Source organism: Microtus oregoni, unplaced genomic scaffold (genome assembly GCF_018167655.1).
Source record: "Microtus oregoni isolate MIOR12 unplaced genomic scaffold, Mior012 000016F_ref0000370, whole genome shotgun sequence".
Classification (NCBI taxonomy): domain Eukaryota; kingdom Metazoa; phylum Chordata; class Mammalia; order Rodentia; family Cricetidae; genus Microtus; species Microtus oregoni.
The window spans coordinates 22,329,942-22,346,933 of NW_024543075.1; the positions used below are offsets into that span (position 1 = coordinate 22,329,942).

Sequence of the window (16,992 nt, forward strand, 5' to 3'; positions counted from 1 at the left end):
AATCCTCCCCTGGCGGCTGCCTTTCATGTCTGCAGTGTTGAGAGGCAAAGTGGAAGGCAGCCCTGCCGAGTGGAGCTGGGTCCCTTTGCATTCTGCCCTAGTGAACCACAAAACCTTCAGGCTCCATCTCAGATGGTCAATACCCCACTTCAGGCCCCTCTGCACCCTACCTACCGGGGAGCCCCAAATGCACTCCCAGCTATCCCAGGAGGCCAGAAAACAAGGGGTGCATCTGGAGAGGCTCCCACCCACCCCAGGAGCATGTACTGAGCTTGGTTGATTTCCAGGGAGGATCTGGAAAATGGAGGACCATTACCAGCATTCGACACCTGAATGTGTATGCTGTACTAGACGCTTCTAGAGGCATGATGTCATCCAGCCCTCATGCAATCTCAGGCAGTTAAGAGTGTCAGAGTCCCTTTGTTACAGATGATGTGTTGAAAGCTAGGGCAGACTAACTACCCTGTTGCAAGTAAGATTTAAAGCCAGGCAGCTTGAGCAGACTCTCGGGTGTGGTCCCCCACCTCTGGGCTGCTGTCTATAAAGACCTGCCACTTTGTCCCCCGCCCCTGGGCTCATCTTATCAGGGGTAGGTGCCTCCACTAGTGAGGGAAAAGGGCTGTGGGTAAGACCCCAGCTCCTGTCCCTGGATGGGGGCACTCAGCAAGGAAACTCACAATGTTTTCGTTTTTGGAAGACAGGGGTTATTAAAGTCTAGCTGCTTGGAGTAGTGACAGCTTGGTCTGACAGTCATCGTCAGTAGCAGCAGATCCACACAGCCACAGGGCAAATCACGAAGGAAAAATCTCCCCATACTGAACATGTACAGACCCTTTGCCTTTGATCCCCAAAACTATACAGTATTAGCCAGTTAGAGACCACTGCATTGCAATGCGCATTCTAGGTCATCTGGGGTGGTTTAAAGCATTTGGGAGGAGATTATATATATGGCCTTCTCTTGGGAGAATCTGGTGTCTCCAGGCTGGGTATCTCCTGAGGGCAGGGACCTCTGGAACTAATCCCTCACTGACATAAAGGGAGCTGTCCTTATTTCTCTCTCTCTCTCTCTCTCTCTCTCTCTCTCTCTCTCTCTCTCTTGCCTTACCTCCTCATCACCCTGCTCCTCATAAGACTTATAGGGTCCAGTTCCCAAAGCAACTACTATCACTGATTGACTGACTGATGTTTTTGAGCTAGGGTCTTACTGTGTAGCCCAGATTGGTTGCAAATGCTCTATCTCTTGCTTCTGCCCCCCAAGTGCTTGGAACAGGAAGGAACCTCCTATTCCAGGCTTGGGACCTTTATCATTTATTTTTAGAGAAATTCAAACCCATGGCCATGACCAGCTCTGGGGTCTTCAAAAGTTACTTCACTTCTCGTGCCTCAGTTTCTTCTGCTGAAAGAGGAACTGACGTGGCTCCAGTGTAGCTTTCCGGGCTGTGACAAGGAAGGCACACTCACTCAGAGTGACACACAGTAATAGGTGGATCCTAAAAGGCGAGTCATATCCCCCAGCCCCCACACACATGCAAGGCCGGAGGCAGAAGACACCCTCCAGAGGACACTCCGGAATGTCCACTCATTGCATCCAGCACGCCCCACCACAGAACACTATCACCCCAATTCTGGCAGTCCCAGTCACCCCTGATAAGACGCTTGAAGGTAATTCCTGACTCATTCTGGTTGCTAATTGTTCATTGTGTGGGGATTACATTTCTCACGCTCAAGGTCAAGTAAAATCCCTCTGTGTGCCTGAGAGCGATTTCAGTCTGTTGGAAGCGGTTTTTTTTTTTTTTTTAATCAACAACTATGGTATGGAGCGATTATAATTCAGCCATAAACAAGTATTTGCAGGCTCCTGCTAGGGATAAAGGGACATATTTTGTCGCATGCAGATAAAACAACCCTGTACTTCAAGCCAATTACTGTCTCAGACAAATGCTCTATTCGCATAGAAAACGTTTTCTTTGGTGTTTGGAAATGTCACCCCTGCAGCCCCAGGACAGAAGGAAACGTTTTTTGTGAAGCTGAGACTTCATTTTCTACAAGAGAATACTGGCCTTGTTATAGGGTTTCTTTTTTTCACCCATAATCATAACAGCCTCAGCCAACAGATACTGCCAGCCCAGAGAGCTTTCTCTGGAAGTCTTGCCTTCCAGTTCTTTTCTGAAAACATCCAATTCCCTGCTCCGTGTGGTGGGAAGGATCTTTTATCAAGTCACTCAGTTTCGAAGGCCACCAAGAAAAAGACTTTCAGCGGTCAAGGTCATTGTGAATGTTAGTCACTTTGTCACTGAGACCAGCACCGGATAGACACACTTAAAGGAGGAAAATGTATTTGGCTCCCAGTTTCAGAGGAATCTGCCCACAGTCTCTTGGCCCTGTGCACTCAGGCAGGGCATCATGGTAGCAGGTGGGTGTGGTGAGGGAACATCTACTTTCGTCATGGTGGACAGGAAGCAGAGAGTAAGACAGGAAGAGTCTAGCTAGGGACAAGACAACTACAGGGACCCATCATGATGTCTAGTTCCTTTCGTTGAAGTTTCTAGAACTTTCCACAATAGAGCTACCAACAGGGATAAAGCCTTCATAAGCCTGTGGGAACACTTCAGATTCAAACTATAACAGTGGAGGAGGATGATTGGCCAGCCCAAGGCCAATGCACTCATTTCCAGGGAGACCCCAGGGCATCTACAGCATCTAGTATTGTCCAGGCTGTGGAGGACCCAGGCTCAAGACAAGGGCCCTTGGACACTCCAGTAACAGGTGCCTAGTTGAGTGTGAAGCTAACATGCTTCTTGAAGTGAATGCCAAAGCCTTTCTTAAAGCCACTGCAGCCAGATCTCTAACCTTAACCACCTCCCAGTTCTCCTGACATTCACCCCTCCTCCCACATGCCACCCTGTCCTCACCCACTCCCCAGCCTCACCTGGAACTCACCCCTCCTTCCCCTGACTCTGCTCCCACTGACCTTCTAGAGTGAGCAGATGACTTCCTACCGAGACCTGATCAGTGGCGCCCTGACTCTTTAGACTGTGTGAACAAAGGACCACGTTTCCCACATGAAAATACTTTTAAATCATGTGATGCACAAATGCCATGCATAGTCACAGCCACCTTCCCTCTGCAAAACCTGCCTCGAACATCTCCCTGTGCAAAACTGGCATGTGTCTGCACACCTCACCCCATGGTCGCTGATGTGAGGGGAGCCCTGGTCTCAAAGACTGAAGAGAAGCCTGCCTAAGGGGGGAACAAGCAGCAGTAGAGTCTAAGGCCATATCCAGTCATAGAGTCACGAGGGCGGTCAATCTATCTGAAAACAGTACAGCTCCACCTGCTGATTGACCCAAATTCAGAATTCTAACAAAACATATATGTACTCTGTCCACTTCTCCATTATTACTAGTCCAGTCCAAATCAGTATCACAAAGACCTGGGCATGGAATGAGCACTTGGGAAGAAATGTCTAAGTCTGAACCAGTACAGGGACGATTTCACAGGGGAAGGGTCTTGAAGTATACATAAGAGTTTTCTAGGAGCTGGAACAGCATTGCAAATGCTCAGAGTCACGGAAAGTCTGCATATATATCACACCACAGACAAGATAAAAAAGATCGCAGTGATGCAGTGCACCAGGTTCCCATGGTGGTGGTGGGGGGGGAATATGGTGAAAGAACAAACCCTCACCTCAAACTTCTGCCGCAGCTCTTCATTGCCTTCGCTTCCCTCGGGTGGCACAGGCACATTGAAGTACTCGCCCTCTTCCTGGCTCAGTAGCTTAAACCTGATGGGAGACAAGTGGTTGTGAAAAGTCTGTGTCTGTGTGTAAGAGCATCAAGCTGAGCAGAAGCCCTGCCTAAAAACAATCAATCAAACTGTTGAGGGCTGGGGAGACAGCTCAGTGTGTGAGGACTTGAGTTCAAATCCCCAGACGCACATAAAGTTGGACAAAGTGATGCATCTGTAAGCTCAAAGAAGGAGGCTGAAACAGGAGAATCCCCCCAGAAACAGCTTGGCAGGCAGCTAGCCTTGCATAAGCCATGCTGAGCAACAACATTGCCTCAGGCAAGGTGGAAGGTGAGGCCAGGACCTCTGTGTGCGGGCTGTGGCCTGCCTGCCCCAGCACAGGTGCACCCCAGCTCTGCCAATTAGTCACTGGGCTGCTCTCTGCTGAGGCAAGCTCATAGGCCTCCTGGGTGCGCTTTCCTTTCCCGCCTCTCCCATCTGCCCCCTTCCAACAGGACCACAGACCTCACAGTGCTGTTTTCCCCAGCAGAGGTGGGGTGGGGGGCTCTGTGTTTGGCTTCTGGAGGAACAGGGTCCCTGTGAGTATGGAGGCAAGCCCTGGCATTACACAATGCCTGGCTTCGGTTCCACCCTACCCCTTACTCCTTTGGATGACTTTGGATCCAAAGTCCATCTGAGCCTTTGCATTTTGCATCTACACACTGGAGCAGAAGTCCCTTCCTTCTGCACAGAACTGAAAGGTGGTGGTGGTGGTGGTGGTGGTGGTGGTGGTTGTGGTGGTGAAATCAACACAGCCCCAGTCCTCAATAAACAGCATCATCTCTGTGATCATTAATGGTAACAATAATCTGATAATACACGTGGGAACTTTGGTTTATTTTTTTAACCACTAGGATACTGACCACAGGAAATAAAGAAAAAAAAAATGAGAAAGAAAAGAGGACACTCAAAGGTGAAGGGAAGGCCCCCAAGTTCTTCCTCTACAACAGTTGTCCCCCAAAATTAGCATATATGATGTATGCACAAATATGGGATCTTAATCTCAAGACTTTATAGGAGTAATAGGAGCCTCTAAGCCTCACAGAGGCTACCCAGCCCTCTTTCCCCAATCTCTAAAAGCTATAAAACTAAGAACTTGTGTGCTGGAACCCAGGGAGGCCTGCTCTACACAGGAGTCCCAGGAGCTTCTACGAGGTGATGTCATTGGTCATGAGAGAACACAGGACGGTGTGTGGCCAATTTCGCCTTTCATAAGTCTTTCTATGGGTTCTGCTAAATCTGCATATTATTTTGACTTAATGTTCTTCATTAAAATAATTGGATTTTAACTGGGCAGTGGTGATGCATGCCTTTAATCCCAGCACTCAGGAGGCAGAAGCAAGAGAATGTCTGTGAGTTTGAAGCCAGCCTGGTCTACAGAGTTAGTTCCAACTTAGCTATGCTACACAGAGAAACCCTGTCATGAAAAACTAAAAAATAAATAAATAAATAAATAAATAAACAAACAAATAAATGGGGGGGTCAAAATAAATAGTAAGTTCACATTTAAAGTCTGTCTTTTGGGTTGAGGGCAAAAATTAACATGTACAAAGTGCTAGATTCAACTGCCAACAACGGAATTGAAACAGGAGGGGAGAGAAGAGAGAGGAGTTTCTCCACAGCTTTGGAGCCTGTCGCTTTTTTAAAGTAAAACATGACTGTTCAAAAAGAAAGGCCAAGTGAGAGACACAGCCCCATGTGAGAAGAGTGTGCGAAGCCTTTCTGGACTCAGACTGTGTACACTCCTCCCACACCCATGAAAGGACACCTGTACCCTAGAAGAAGAGAACAGGAACTCAGAGCCAATGGAAAGAGGACACTTCTCCATCAGGAGGAATACCTTCCTGTTGTCTCTAGCTGTGGTCCCCTCTCAGGGAACAGGATACCTGGTCTGCACAAAACAGAATTCCAAGAACTTACAAAAAGCTCCTGGCTCCCTTATCTGCATCTGAGGACTAGGGCAAGGACATCTATCACTGCTGTGCCTATCCTCCTACCAGGAGAGATGAAGGCATCAGGACACGTGGAAGCGTAGCCATCAGAAGGAAAGAAACACAGAAGCCGTGGACTGGGCCAACTGGGAACACAGCAGCTGAAGGGAAGACCTAGAGAATGTCTAATTCATATTTTCAAAGGGAACCAAGGAAAGAGGACAATCTGAAATTAGGAACGATTGTTACAGAAGAAAAATCCAATCACTGAATTTCAAAATCCGCTGGAGACAGTGAACACAGGATGGATAATTTGGACAATTAGGGAATTAGAAAACAGAGCCGAGAAACGTCTCTGGCCGTTGCCTTGATATTTATCACATTAGCTTAGAGTTACATAGATGCTTTCTGCATACTAAGAAAAATACAGATGTGTGAGTTCGAGCCCAGCCTGGTCTACAAAGCAAGTTCCAGGACAGCCAGGGCTGTTAAACAGAGAAACCCTGTCTCAAAGAAAAGAAAAAGGAAGGGAGGAAGGAAGGAAGGAAGGAAGGGAGGGAGGGAGGGAGGGAGGAAGGAAGGAAGGAAAAAGCTATGAAGGACAACAGCAACTAACATGAGTGGGAAGAACTGCAGAACACACAAGTTGAGAAAGCACTAATACCCTCAGCAGTGAGAGCTCTTTTTCTCCAAAGTGCTGGAGACGAAACCCAGGCCTCCATGCTTGCTGAGCAAGTGGTCTACAGTGAGCGGCATCCCCTATGAAAAGTTCTTAGGAACCAATGAGAAAAATGCGAAGCCAGGGCTGTCATTCACAAGTATCTGCAAATGACAATGCTTAGCATAATTAGAAATAATGAATGTGTATGGTCCTTGCATTGAGTATTTGACATATACAAAACTAAGAGTTGACAGCTGGGGGTGCAATAATACTCTCACACATTCATCAGATGGAGATGATTTTTTTAAATACAGGATGTGTTGGCAAACACTTTGTCGACACTCGCATTCTCAGAGCCATCCATTTCAGCCTTGCGGGTTTATTAATATGTAATTAAAGTTGTACACATAAGAGTTGAGCTGCCAGTTTGTTATCATGGAGTTATTTCTCATAGATAAGCATTTCCCACGTAGAATAAGCTGCTGTCTGACGGAGGCAGTTCCACACCGTGGGTCGCACGAAGCTATGAGAAATAATGTCTAAGAGCATCTCAGAGAGCTCAGAGGACAAAGAACTTGCTTGTCAACCAAGAGGATGGAGTTGGAAGCCCTAGTACTCATATAAAGCCAGGTCCAGCAGCAAGCATCTGTAACCCTACCTTCCCAGAAGCTCACAGGTCACCCGGCTTGGTGTACCGGCGGTGAACTGAACTCTGCCATAGACAAACTAGAAAACACGGACCAACACCAGAGACCCTCCCTTCCACGTGCATGCCATAACACACAAGCACCAACCCCACATGAGTATTCACACACACGGGTAGTGTTGGCTCATGCCCTTAATCTCAGCAATCGGCAGGCAGAAGCAAGCAGATCTCTGTGAGTTCAAGGCCAGCCTGATCTACAAGAGCATTCACATACATGAACATGCATGTACATACCCATACATACTACACCCATACACATACATTTTGTAAAATGATATTTACAAGGTTATTGAGTGCTGGGAACAGATTCATAATACACTGTGGGATTCTGTTTTTATTTTTGCAGGCATACACAGAGGTGGAGGGATGAAGAAGGGACAAGGGGCAAATAGGTCTTAGTTTCTTCACTCAGAGCACATACTACCAGGTCTCCTCCTTTCTGACGTATGTTCCCCAAGCTGCTTCAAGACGCCTGCGGTTCACCAGACACGGGCCTCAGGCCCTTTGCACGTAGTGCTTTCTCCCTGGACAGCAGCAGGGCCAGGTCAGACATCCTGCCAAACGTCACCTTGCCAGTAAGTGTTTTCCTGAGAAAGGACTGAATGAAATGTACAAACCAGCCGTGCTCCCAGCATCCCCTCTCCTTGTTCTTATGTCTCCTGATAGCATTTGTTTATCGCCTGGAACATGCCATGCTTGGTTTTCTTGTTGTTGTTTTGTTTTTTCTAATGTAAAATGTTTTTCTTTTTCTCCACCTAGAGAGACAGCTCCCTGGGGCTGAAGATCTATATCTGTTTAGTTCTCTTGTGTCTCCTGAGCACAGAGGATTCTGGGCTGTGGATTTCCAAAGAATGAACAGGTGATGGCACAGATGCCATCAGTGAAGTGAGTTGACCTGAGTGGGGTCAGGGAGGGGGTATTCACAGCAACGATGAAAACTCCATGTCAGATAATAAGCCAGGAAGAGTTACATAGTGGGCGATATTGCTACATTTATAGACAGAAAAAACAATAGCAATAGAAATGGGGGAGAAAAAAGGTTTCTAACAATTTTACTGAGAAAGCCATGACAATCATTATACATTTATCTTAAGCAAATAAAATGAAAATAGAAAAGCATAAAGGGTTCATAAACCATGAAGATGGGGAGCTCATCAATGCTGAGAAATACCCTACAGACAATAAATACAATTTTTATTCAAGCACCTATAGGATATTTAGAGACATTGACTGTAGACTGAGTTTAGTTGATAGAAAGGAAGAGGTGGGAAGGACAAAGCAAGGGGCTGGAGAGATGGTTCAGTAGTAGTGCTGGGAGTCAAACCCAGGTCCTCTGTGAGAGCACCGAGTGCTCTTAATGGCTGAGTCATCCTCCCTGCCCCAGGAGCAAATATTTAAATGCAAAGCTATCTCTCAAGGTTAAAGCACATGCCTACACATAAGCGTGCAAGAAAGGAAATGAAAAACATAATGGCAGAGCCGGAAAGAGCCACAAAAGTCAGGATGTGAAATGTCACAACTTAAAGGAATTGTCTATCCACCCAATAGGGTTTGTTATTCCTAAAGAGCTGGGTAAGGTAAGAAGAGAAAACCAAATAGCAAAACACTCAATTGGGGCTCAAAGACAAATGCAAAACAAACAGACAGAGAGAAGAAAGCAGACGTAGAACTGAGGTACAGTCCCAGAGCAGATTCTTTGGAGAAAAACAAACCAAGCAAGTAATACAGATGATTCTCCAGCAAAACCGAGAGGGAGCGGGGAGAGAGCATAAATAGACACAATTAGGAGCACAGGGGAGCGTTTGACAGCAGGTACAGGGCTGGCAACTACGAGGCAGATGAGTGGCCGGGGGCAGGTGTTGCACATCTGGAGGCTTCTCCAGCTGCCTCTGTGGGTTGTGCCACATGGTTTTAAATCACGGTTGGGCATCACTGGACAACCAGGGCACACTCTCGGAGCTTCCTCGAGGTGTGAACATCATAGAGTGTGATAACCAAAATCTAGGTCGCAGAGACGCCTGCATACTTGAGCTCGGGGGTCTAGCCTGCGGCTCCTTGACACAAGATTGCACAGCATGTTCCTGTCACTGAACACCCCAGAGGCACCGCTGCTGCACAACAGTATTTGGCAAGAAGATTTTTCCCAGATCCTTTATTGACTTAGAGAACCACTGTCGACATCATTCACTGCTGTAACACGGCGGGACGGTTGGTTAGAGGAGCCCATCTCCTGCCAGAGGGAGAAACTGAGTCTGCAAGAAGGGATGTGACTTATTCAACATCCAAGCATGCTAAAAAACACCGCTGGACAAGTATGAGGCCCCTGAGTTTGGAACTATGGCATCCACATGGAGCATCCTGGGTGTGGCATCACACACAGGCATATAATCTCAGTGTCAGAAAGCAGGGACTGCGCTGGCTAGTCTAGGTGAATCTCCAAGTTCAGTGTGCCTCAAAAATGTATTAATTATTATTCATTATACTTTTTTTAGATGGGGAGGGGGATCTCATATAGTCCAGACTGGCCTTCAACTCCCTTTATAGCTAAGGATGCCCTTGAACTTCTGATCCACCCTGCCTCCACCTCGCCAGTGCTGGGATTGCAGGAAGACACCAACACTTGGAGTATGTGTGGCATTGGAGAGGGAACTAACCCATCTTATTACCAAAGCCAGGCCAGTGCCTTTTCGTTGTCTTTCTGTGTGCTTACGTTAATGCATAGCTCTTGCTAAGATTCTCACAGGAAAACTGTTTCAGCCAACAACTGTTTTAAGCAAACACTTGGTTTTCTGGTGCTGCCATTTAAAACGGGCAGGCGCAACCCAGGCCAAAGGTTGTGCCGCATATTGGGCTGAATGTGCACACAGCAAAACTAGAGGTGGCGGGGTGGGGGGGGGTGTGACAACTTCATTTCTGAAAATGGACTTAAGCTCCTCGAACACTCAATTGGCCTGGGAAAGAAAGGGGTTTGGGATTACAAGGAAGGTAGTGTTCTGGTGTGGTCCCACCTTCCTAGAGGACTGTGCAATCACAGAAGCTAGGAGAGGTGGGGAGGGGTCTCTCCATGAAGGGGTCTCAGAAGTGAGAAGTCCCAGAAGCGCTAGGGCAAGGGGTGGGGAATGGGGCCTGGTGTGGCCTGGGACTGGAATGTGTTGGGCTCTGTGGGGAAGACACACACAGTAGGCACAAGACCTAAGGCACAAGCAGGAAGCCCTTAAGAAGCCACAAAGCAAGGTGGGGCCAGACCTGCTCTGGAGTATGAGGGTGCTGTTCAGAATAGCTCCTCTTCAAGAGAGAAACCTGGGAGGCTGCCCCAGCAAAACCCTACCCTGTGGCCACCACAAGCTCACAAACAGTCTGAGAAAGCCAAGGACGTTTTCACAAAAGAAGCCGCCATGTTTTTCCTGTAGCTGTGGTTCTTGCACCTGTGTTTTCCGTCCTGTGCCTGGCACCCAGTCAGAGCCAGTTGGTGGTAACTATCTTTACTACAACTATCATTATGTTCTTTCCTGCCTCACTTCTACCCACTAGGGATCATGGACCTTCTCTTTAGCCCCTGCCAACTTGACCTGCCAAGGAAGGAACACCCAGTCTGTGGATCCGTGAGGGCGGGGACACGCCACGGGGAAAGTATCCGAAACCATGAAGGGGAAGAAAGGATGTCACACTAGTGTTTCCTGCTCAAGCAGCTCCTTCCTCCTGTAATGTCACTAAACTTAGTCATCGTGTGCAGGTGGCTCCCTGATCTGCAGAGGAAAATGTGAACTTTTGGAAAAGTGAGTTGTGACCTTCTTCTGATCCAGGCAGGCAGATGACAGAACCCCAAGCCTGGGTTTCCATCAAGCTGTGATTTTCTGTATGCATATATTTAATGTGGCCCAGCTAATTCAGCAAACCTTTCCCTCCAAACACCAGTTTTCTCGCTATCAATCTACCAAACCTTTCCATGGAGTCAGCCATGGCCTTCAGTAATGAGCTGAGGATAGCCTTGGTTCGTGCTCATGATTTTGTAAGACTGGTGTTTTAATCACTTCTGAATTGTGCCTTTTTAAATCCCGCCCCCCAAGTCATGGTGACTATCCACGGATTGTCCACATCACCGCTCTCATCACGTGGTCTTCGACTGCTGTCGTGAGTAATTTCTTGTTCAAGTTTCATCTCTGCTCCCCACCAGGGGTTCACAAACACACATTTGTCTTCTATCCTGATGCACCCTGAGGGACTAGAACATTCTATCCATTTGAAGAAGAGCCTGTGATAAATCAATGTGGAACAAGGACCAGGAAGCTTAAGGTGGGCAATGGAGGATGTATGGCTTGGAAGATGCATTCTCTTTTGTGGGAAATCAGTTTGATTTTTCTTTTCTTCCACTCGGAACTGAAAGAGTCCCGAGTGAGACAATTTAGAAAGGAGACAATTTATCTTGAAGAACTAAGAACAGGTCCAATCACCACTTCCCCCAAAGTGATGGTTGGGAAGCCAGGTTAGACCATTGATCCTGACTCTCTTTCTCAGGTGACAATGAGGTGGTTGCCCATGGGGCTGACCTACTTTCCTGATGGAGACGCCAGATGAGGGTGCTTTGTTCTGGCAGTGGGAAAGAGCAAAGCAGCAGAAAGAAGACAGGTGGGTGACCACGGACAGGAGGCACTATCAATGGGGACACATGGCCTTGAGGAGTCAAGACTGTCTGGATTGCCCAGATCTGTCAGGTAAGCTTGAGAGAGGGCTTTAGTGCCCATGAGGCTGGGTACAGTAGGGCAGAGGTGATCACTAGGGACCGGTAAAGACTGTGGCCAAGAGAGAACCACTCCCTGGCATTTGGCTTTTCACAGCTAGAGTCTTGTCATTTCAGATTGTGTGTGTGCATGCGTGCATGCGTGTGTGTGCATGCATGTATGCGTGTGTTTGCACGTGCATGCATGTGTGCATGCGTATGCGTGGGTATGTGGGTGTGCGTGCATGCATATGTGTGTGTGCGCGTGCGTGCGTGTGTGTGTTCCTCGAGGAGAAAGGTTGATGTTCACCGCCTTTTTTCAATCACTCTCCACTTTACTTTTGGAAGGTCCTTCTCACTGAATTCAAGCTCACCAATGGGTTAGACTCATTACCCAGTGAGTTCTAGGGGTTTTCTTGTCTCTGGATGCCCCTAGTTTCTGCCCCCTTTGCCCCACCAGTGCTGTGGTTACAGATACATGCCGCTGCTGTTGTGCCCGCTTTTACAGGGGTGCAGGGGATCTGAGCTCAAGTCCTCATGCTCATATACAATCAAGCACTTTACTGACTCAGCAAGCTGTCTCCTCATCTCTTTTAATACTAGCAATTAATTATTTTTTTTAAAGCCCTGGGGATTAAATTTAGGGCCTTGTTCATGCACGCTGGGTAGATGCATTGCCACCCAGCCATCTCCCAGGCCTCCTTTTACTTTATTTTGAAGTAAGTGATCAAAGTTCCCCAGGCAGGCCCTCCCCGATGCAACCCTTCCAACCTCAGCTACCAATTATCTAGGATGGAAGGCCCATGTCACCAGGCCCTGCCAACTCCCGCTCTGTAAATTGAAGAGCCAAACAAGGCGCATGCGTGAGACCGAGCCAAGCTAGCAGTCACTGTGGTGGGTTTTCGTTTGCATATTGCAATTTTAAGAGAAAAGGGAAAACATATTCGGTCCCAGGTCTGATGGACCGACTTGCATTGTGGTTTCCAATGCAGAATTCTTACCAGCCATCCACCCCGGCCTTCTGCAGTTCTGAAATCCCAAATGACAGAGATCCCATGAAGTCATTCCTGCTGGTCAGGTCCCAATCCCAGATCTCTACGGAGAGTCTTCTGTCCTTGTCTGATTCCTTCAGCTGACTGGAGGGAGAAAGAGAGAGAGAGTCAGTCAGCCAAGGCCATCTTGATTTCTCCTGTAGATAAAATGTACAAGAGGGTGAGGGCCTGAGATAGAAACCCTTAACTGTCACAAGCTGCTGCAGGAGACGCACTTGGTTTCCACTCCCCTGGCAGTAAGGACTCATTGTTTGACAGCCTGTTGATTAAACAGGTGGGAGACCTTGGCTAGCTCCAACAAAAGAAGGTCTATCTGGGGCTATTGTCTCTGTCTTTATTCCCACAGACAGTCACGGAGAAGAATTCTGATACCCAAAGACATCACTGGGCACAGATGTGTGTGCATTTGTATACTTGTGATGAAGTAGAGAAACTCATGGAGAAACCTCTTGCTGGAGTCTCAGGGGAAACTGTTCTGCAACATGGCCCTGAAAGGCTCAGATAGACATTGCTTTATCCTGAGAAAGAGGCAAGGGTATAAGGTTGCCCCCAAGAACCGTGATGCCAGCCTGTGGCTGCAGCACGACCTACGGTGTCAAACTACACAAGGCTGCATCCTCCTCAGCTACTCACTCAGGGACCTCTTTAGCAAGGCCCACAAATAAAATAGAAATGAATTAACCAGCAATTGTTAGTCAGATCACTTAATTGGTGCTTGACTGTACATCATACCTGCTCAGTAAATACCAGCTGTTACTATGAATGACCGTTGGCCCAGACATGTTTAGAGGGGACCCATATACTTTTCCTGACCAGAGAAGACCCTAAAGCAAAGCTGATATGGTCCTCCCAGTAGGAAGCAAACCAAGTACCATGTAAACTCAGCCCTGGAGATATTGACAGTATAACCTATAGACTATGCCCCACTCATTCCCCTTTAGCAGGCAGCATGAATACTCAATCCCATCCAGCCTGGCTCCACACATCACAAACAGTCTCAACTCTATTAGAAAAAGATCCAATTTCCCCTTAGCTCACAATACTGAAATCCAGAGGGAAGAGAAGGGGGAAGGGAAGTGAAGGGAAAAGAAAGAAAAGAGAGGCTAAAGGGGAGATAAAGGAGAGATGCCCCAGTCCCTGAAGACCACTATCCTCTATCACCCATGCTGAGCCAGCATGGTTTGTACTTACAATCTGAAGGTCTCGTTCCACTCGGGGTTGAGAGAGCACTTGATGGTCCTGGTCTTCTGCTTACTCTCACTTTTGGGATCAGGAATCAGTTTCAGTTTAACGTAGGGATCTGACAAGCCATTGGGGTCCATAGGTACAAGATTTTTAGCATCTCTTACTGAAAAACAAAATGCAGTTCCAATATTACTAACGTCCAAAATGTTTACATATCTGTTAGTGATGCCTGTGATACCCATGGCTGGGTCCTGGGCATCGCTGCTTGGTGAGAATTTCATTAATATCAACAGCTTGAGAGGCATGCAAATGAGACAGCCTGACAGGATGTAAATTCTGTTCCATATTGCATAAAAAATTATTCTTAAAACCTTTATTAGCATATATTAATTATGCAAAATAATGTTTCCTTATAATATTTTCAAGCGTGTATATATGTATATAACAAATGCACTTGTTAGTTTTATGTCAACTTGACACAAGCTGAAGTCATTTTGGAAGAAGGAACCTCAAGAGAAAATACCCTCACCAGATTAGCCTGTAAGTAAGACTGTGGGGCATTTTCTTGATTGATGATGACAGGGGAGGGCTCAGCTCACTTGTGAGCAGGGCTCCCCTGAGCTGATGGTCTGGGTTACATAAGAAATCAGGCTGAGCAAGTCCTGATGAGCAAGCCAGTCGGTAATACTCTTCCATGGTCTCTGCATCAGTCCCTGCCTCCAGGTTCCTGCCCTCCCATCCTGACTCCATTAGATGATGGAATGCGATGTGGAACCGTAAGGTAAAATGAACCCTTTCCTCCCCAAGTTGTTTATGGTCATAGTGCTTTCTTAGAGTAACGGAACCCTACGACAACATACTTTATGCTCAGCCTTCCTAAAAATTGACTTCTGACTTCAGTTTTGCTTTCGCCCCTCCTTACTCCTAAGACACACTCTAATTTTTCTAAAATCCCCTTCCCCAAGACCCACAAGAATCTGTCCCTTTTAGTTTTAGCATGATCGTTTCAAGGTGTCATTGTACAGCAAGTATCCATGTTGCTTTTTAAAGTTCAGTAATATTCCATTCCATAGTTATACTGTATTTGTTTATCCATTCATCATTTGTCGACATCCGGGTGGCATCTCCTTTCTGGGTATTGGGAAAGGAGCTGCAATGAGCATGCATATGCCCAGGCACAACGGTCACGTGCTGTGTGATGGTCATTCTCCATTGAGATTTTGTCAACTGGAAAGAACTTGGGACATTAGGAAAGTACATTTCGTGGTGTGTCTATCAGGGCATTTATGGAAATGATTAGACCACCAGGGCTCTGGCTAAATGAATGGTCTAATCCACTGATGGATGCCAAATAAGAATTAGCTATTGGGAGCTGGTGCAATTGCAGACGGTAGAGTCTGGCTGGAGAAATAAGTCACTGAGGGCATGTTCTTGAGAACTAGATCTTGTCCTGGCCATCTCCTGTAACCGTTCTGCTCTGTCTCTTGTTTGTCAAGATGTGAGCTTTTCCATCACACTCTCCCACCATGACGGACTGAAACCATGAGTAGAACAAACCCTTCTTCCCTCAGGCTGTTCTCTCAGGTATTGGATCCAGCAACGAGACAGTACTAAGCTAATCCTGAGCAGTCAACCCACACAGACAAACAGAGGGTTCACTGTTGCTGCATGTGAGGGAAGGGGACCAAAGAAGTAGCGCTTCATGGGCACAAGCTTTTCTTTAGAGGTGATGGGCTCATTAAACTAGAGAAATAACCACAATGCTGTAAATGTAAAGTATAGGGAACTATGTATTTTAAAAGAGAAAATGGCTAATTTATATGCTGCAAATGTTACCTTCATCCAAAAAGAAAAGGACAAAAAAGGAAAAAGAGTTGCCGTCTAAATGAGGGTACATCTGCCATCCACATGTCATTACGCAGAAGCACCCAGAGAGTCCACAGAGAGAAGGTTGGGAAAATATTAACAGCATTACAGCTAGACTCCACCTAAAATTAAGGCTCCTTAATGAAGGCTCCTTAATGAAGGCTATAGAACCAGCTTAGGGAAGGAAAGGGTGTGTAGGATCTGACCCAAAGATACAGTGGGCCAGAGAGGAGACGAGGGAGAAGGAAACATCTGCTTGGAGAACAGGAAAAGCTGATCAAACAGTAGCTCAAAGAGTAGAAACATACACAGCTGAGAAAAGGGGACCAGAAAAAGAGGCTTGCATGGAACTTAAGCTTATAGTGTTAAATAATGTAAGGTTGTGTTGTCCATCTTGGGAAAGAAAATCCAAGATAATATATTCAGTCCAAAAACAAATGAAACTCAGACAAACGAATATTGAATCTACTGGAAATGTAAAGATGATTCAACCTTTTCACAAATCTATTATTAATATATTCATCAATTTAAAACTGAAAGAAGAAAACCACAAGGTCATTGTAGTTATCTGAAACTAGCATGAAAATCTCTCAACAGGGTCACAGCTAGCTGAAATAAAAGCATCACAGTTTATGACAAACACAATCCCACCAAAGTCAGCAATGAGGCAGTGATACCCATTTCCACAGCTATTTCTGTACACGCTCTCTAAATGTTACATGGATGCAACAACACAACAAAAAGTGGAATTTTCAGAGCAGGCCTGGGACAGTGAACTCCACAGGAGCAGGTCTGAGCCAGGGACCTTGGGCCAGAGCGGGCCTGAGGCAACAAGTTCCACAGGAGTAGGACTGAGCCAGCTATCTCTGTGGGTCCAGTCATCGATCTGGGACCTACAAGGGAGTAGGCAGAAACCAGAAAGCTCTGCTGGTCCTGGCATGAGTCTGGGACCTCTGAGGGAGAAGATCAGAGCCAGAGACCTTAATATAAATGGACTCAACTCATCTGTAAAAGGAAACAGGCTAACAGATTGGATATGAAAACAGAATCCATCCTTCTTCTGCGTACAAGAAACACACCTTAACCTC

At 46.7% G+C, this 16,992-nt stretch overlaps 1 protein-coding gene across 2 annotated transcripts in view; it reads right to left on the reverse strand.

The window, feature by feature from the left end:
- Positions 1–16,992, reverse strand: part of Prkcb (protein kinase C beta) — a 341,534-nt gene that overhangs the window by 93,171 nt on the left and 231,371 nt on the right. For both annotated transcript variants that reach the window (XR_005975798.1, XM_041667187.1), the window contains exons 6-8: positions 14,045–14,201; positions 12,803–12,937; positions 3,688–3,784 (exon numbers count right to left, since the gene is read on the reverse strand). Coding sequence is in view for 1 of the 2 variants with exons in the window: in XM_041667187.1 (XP_041523121.1) it covers positions 3,688–3,784; positions 12,803–12,937; positions 14,045–14,201 (389 nt within the window). In the remaining variant the exon portion in view is untranslated. The remainder of the gene's footprint in view (positions 1–3,687; positions 3,785–12,802; positions 12,938–14,044; positions 14,202–16,992) is intronic.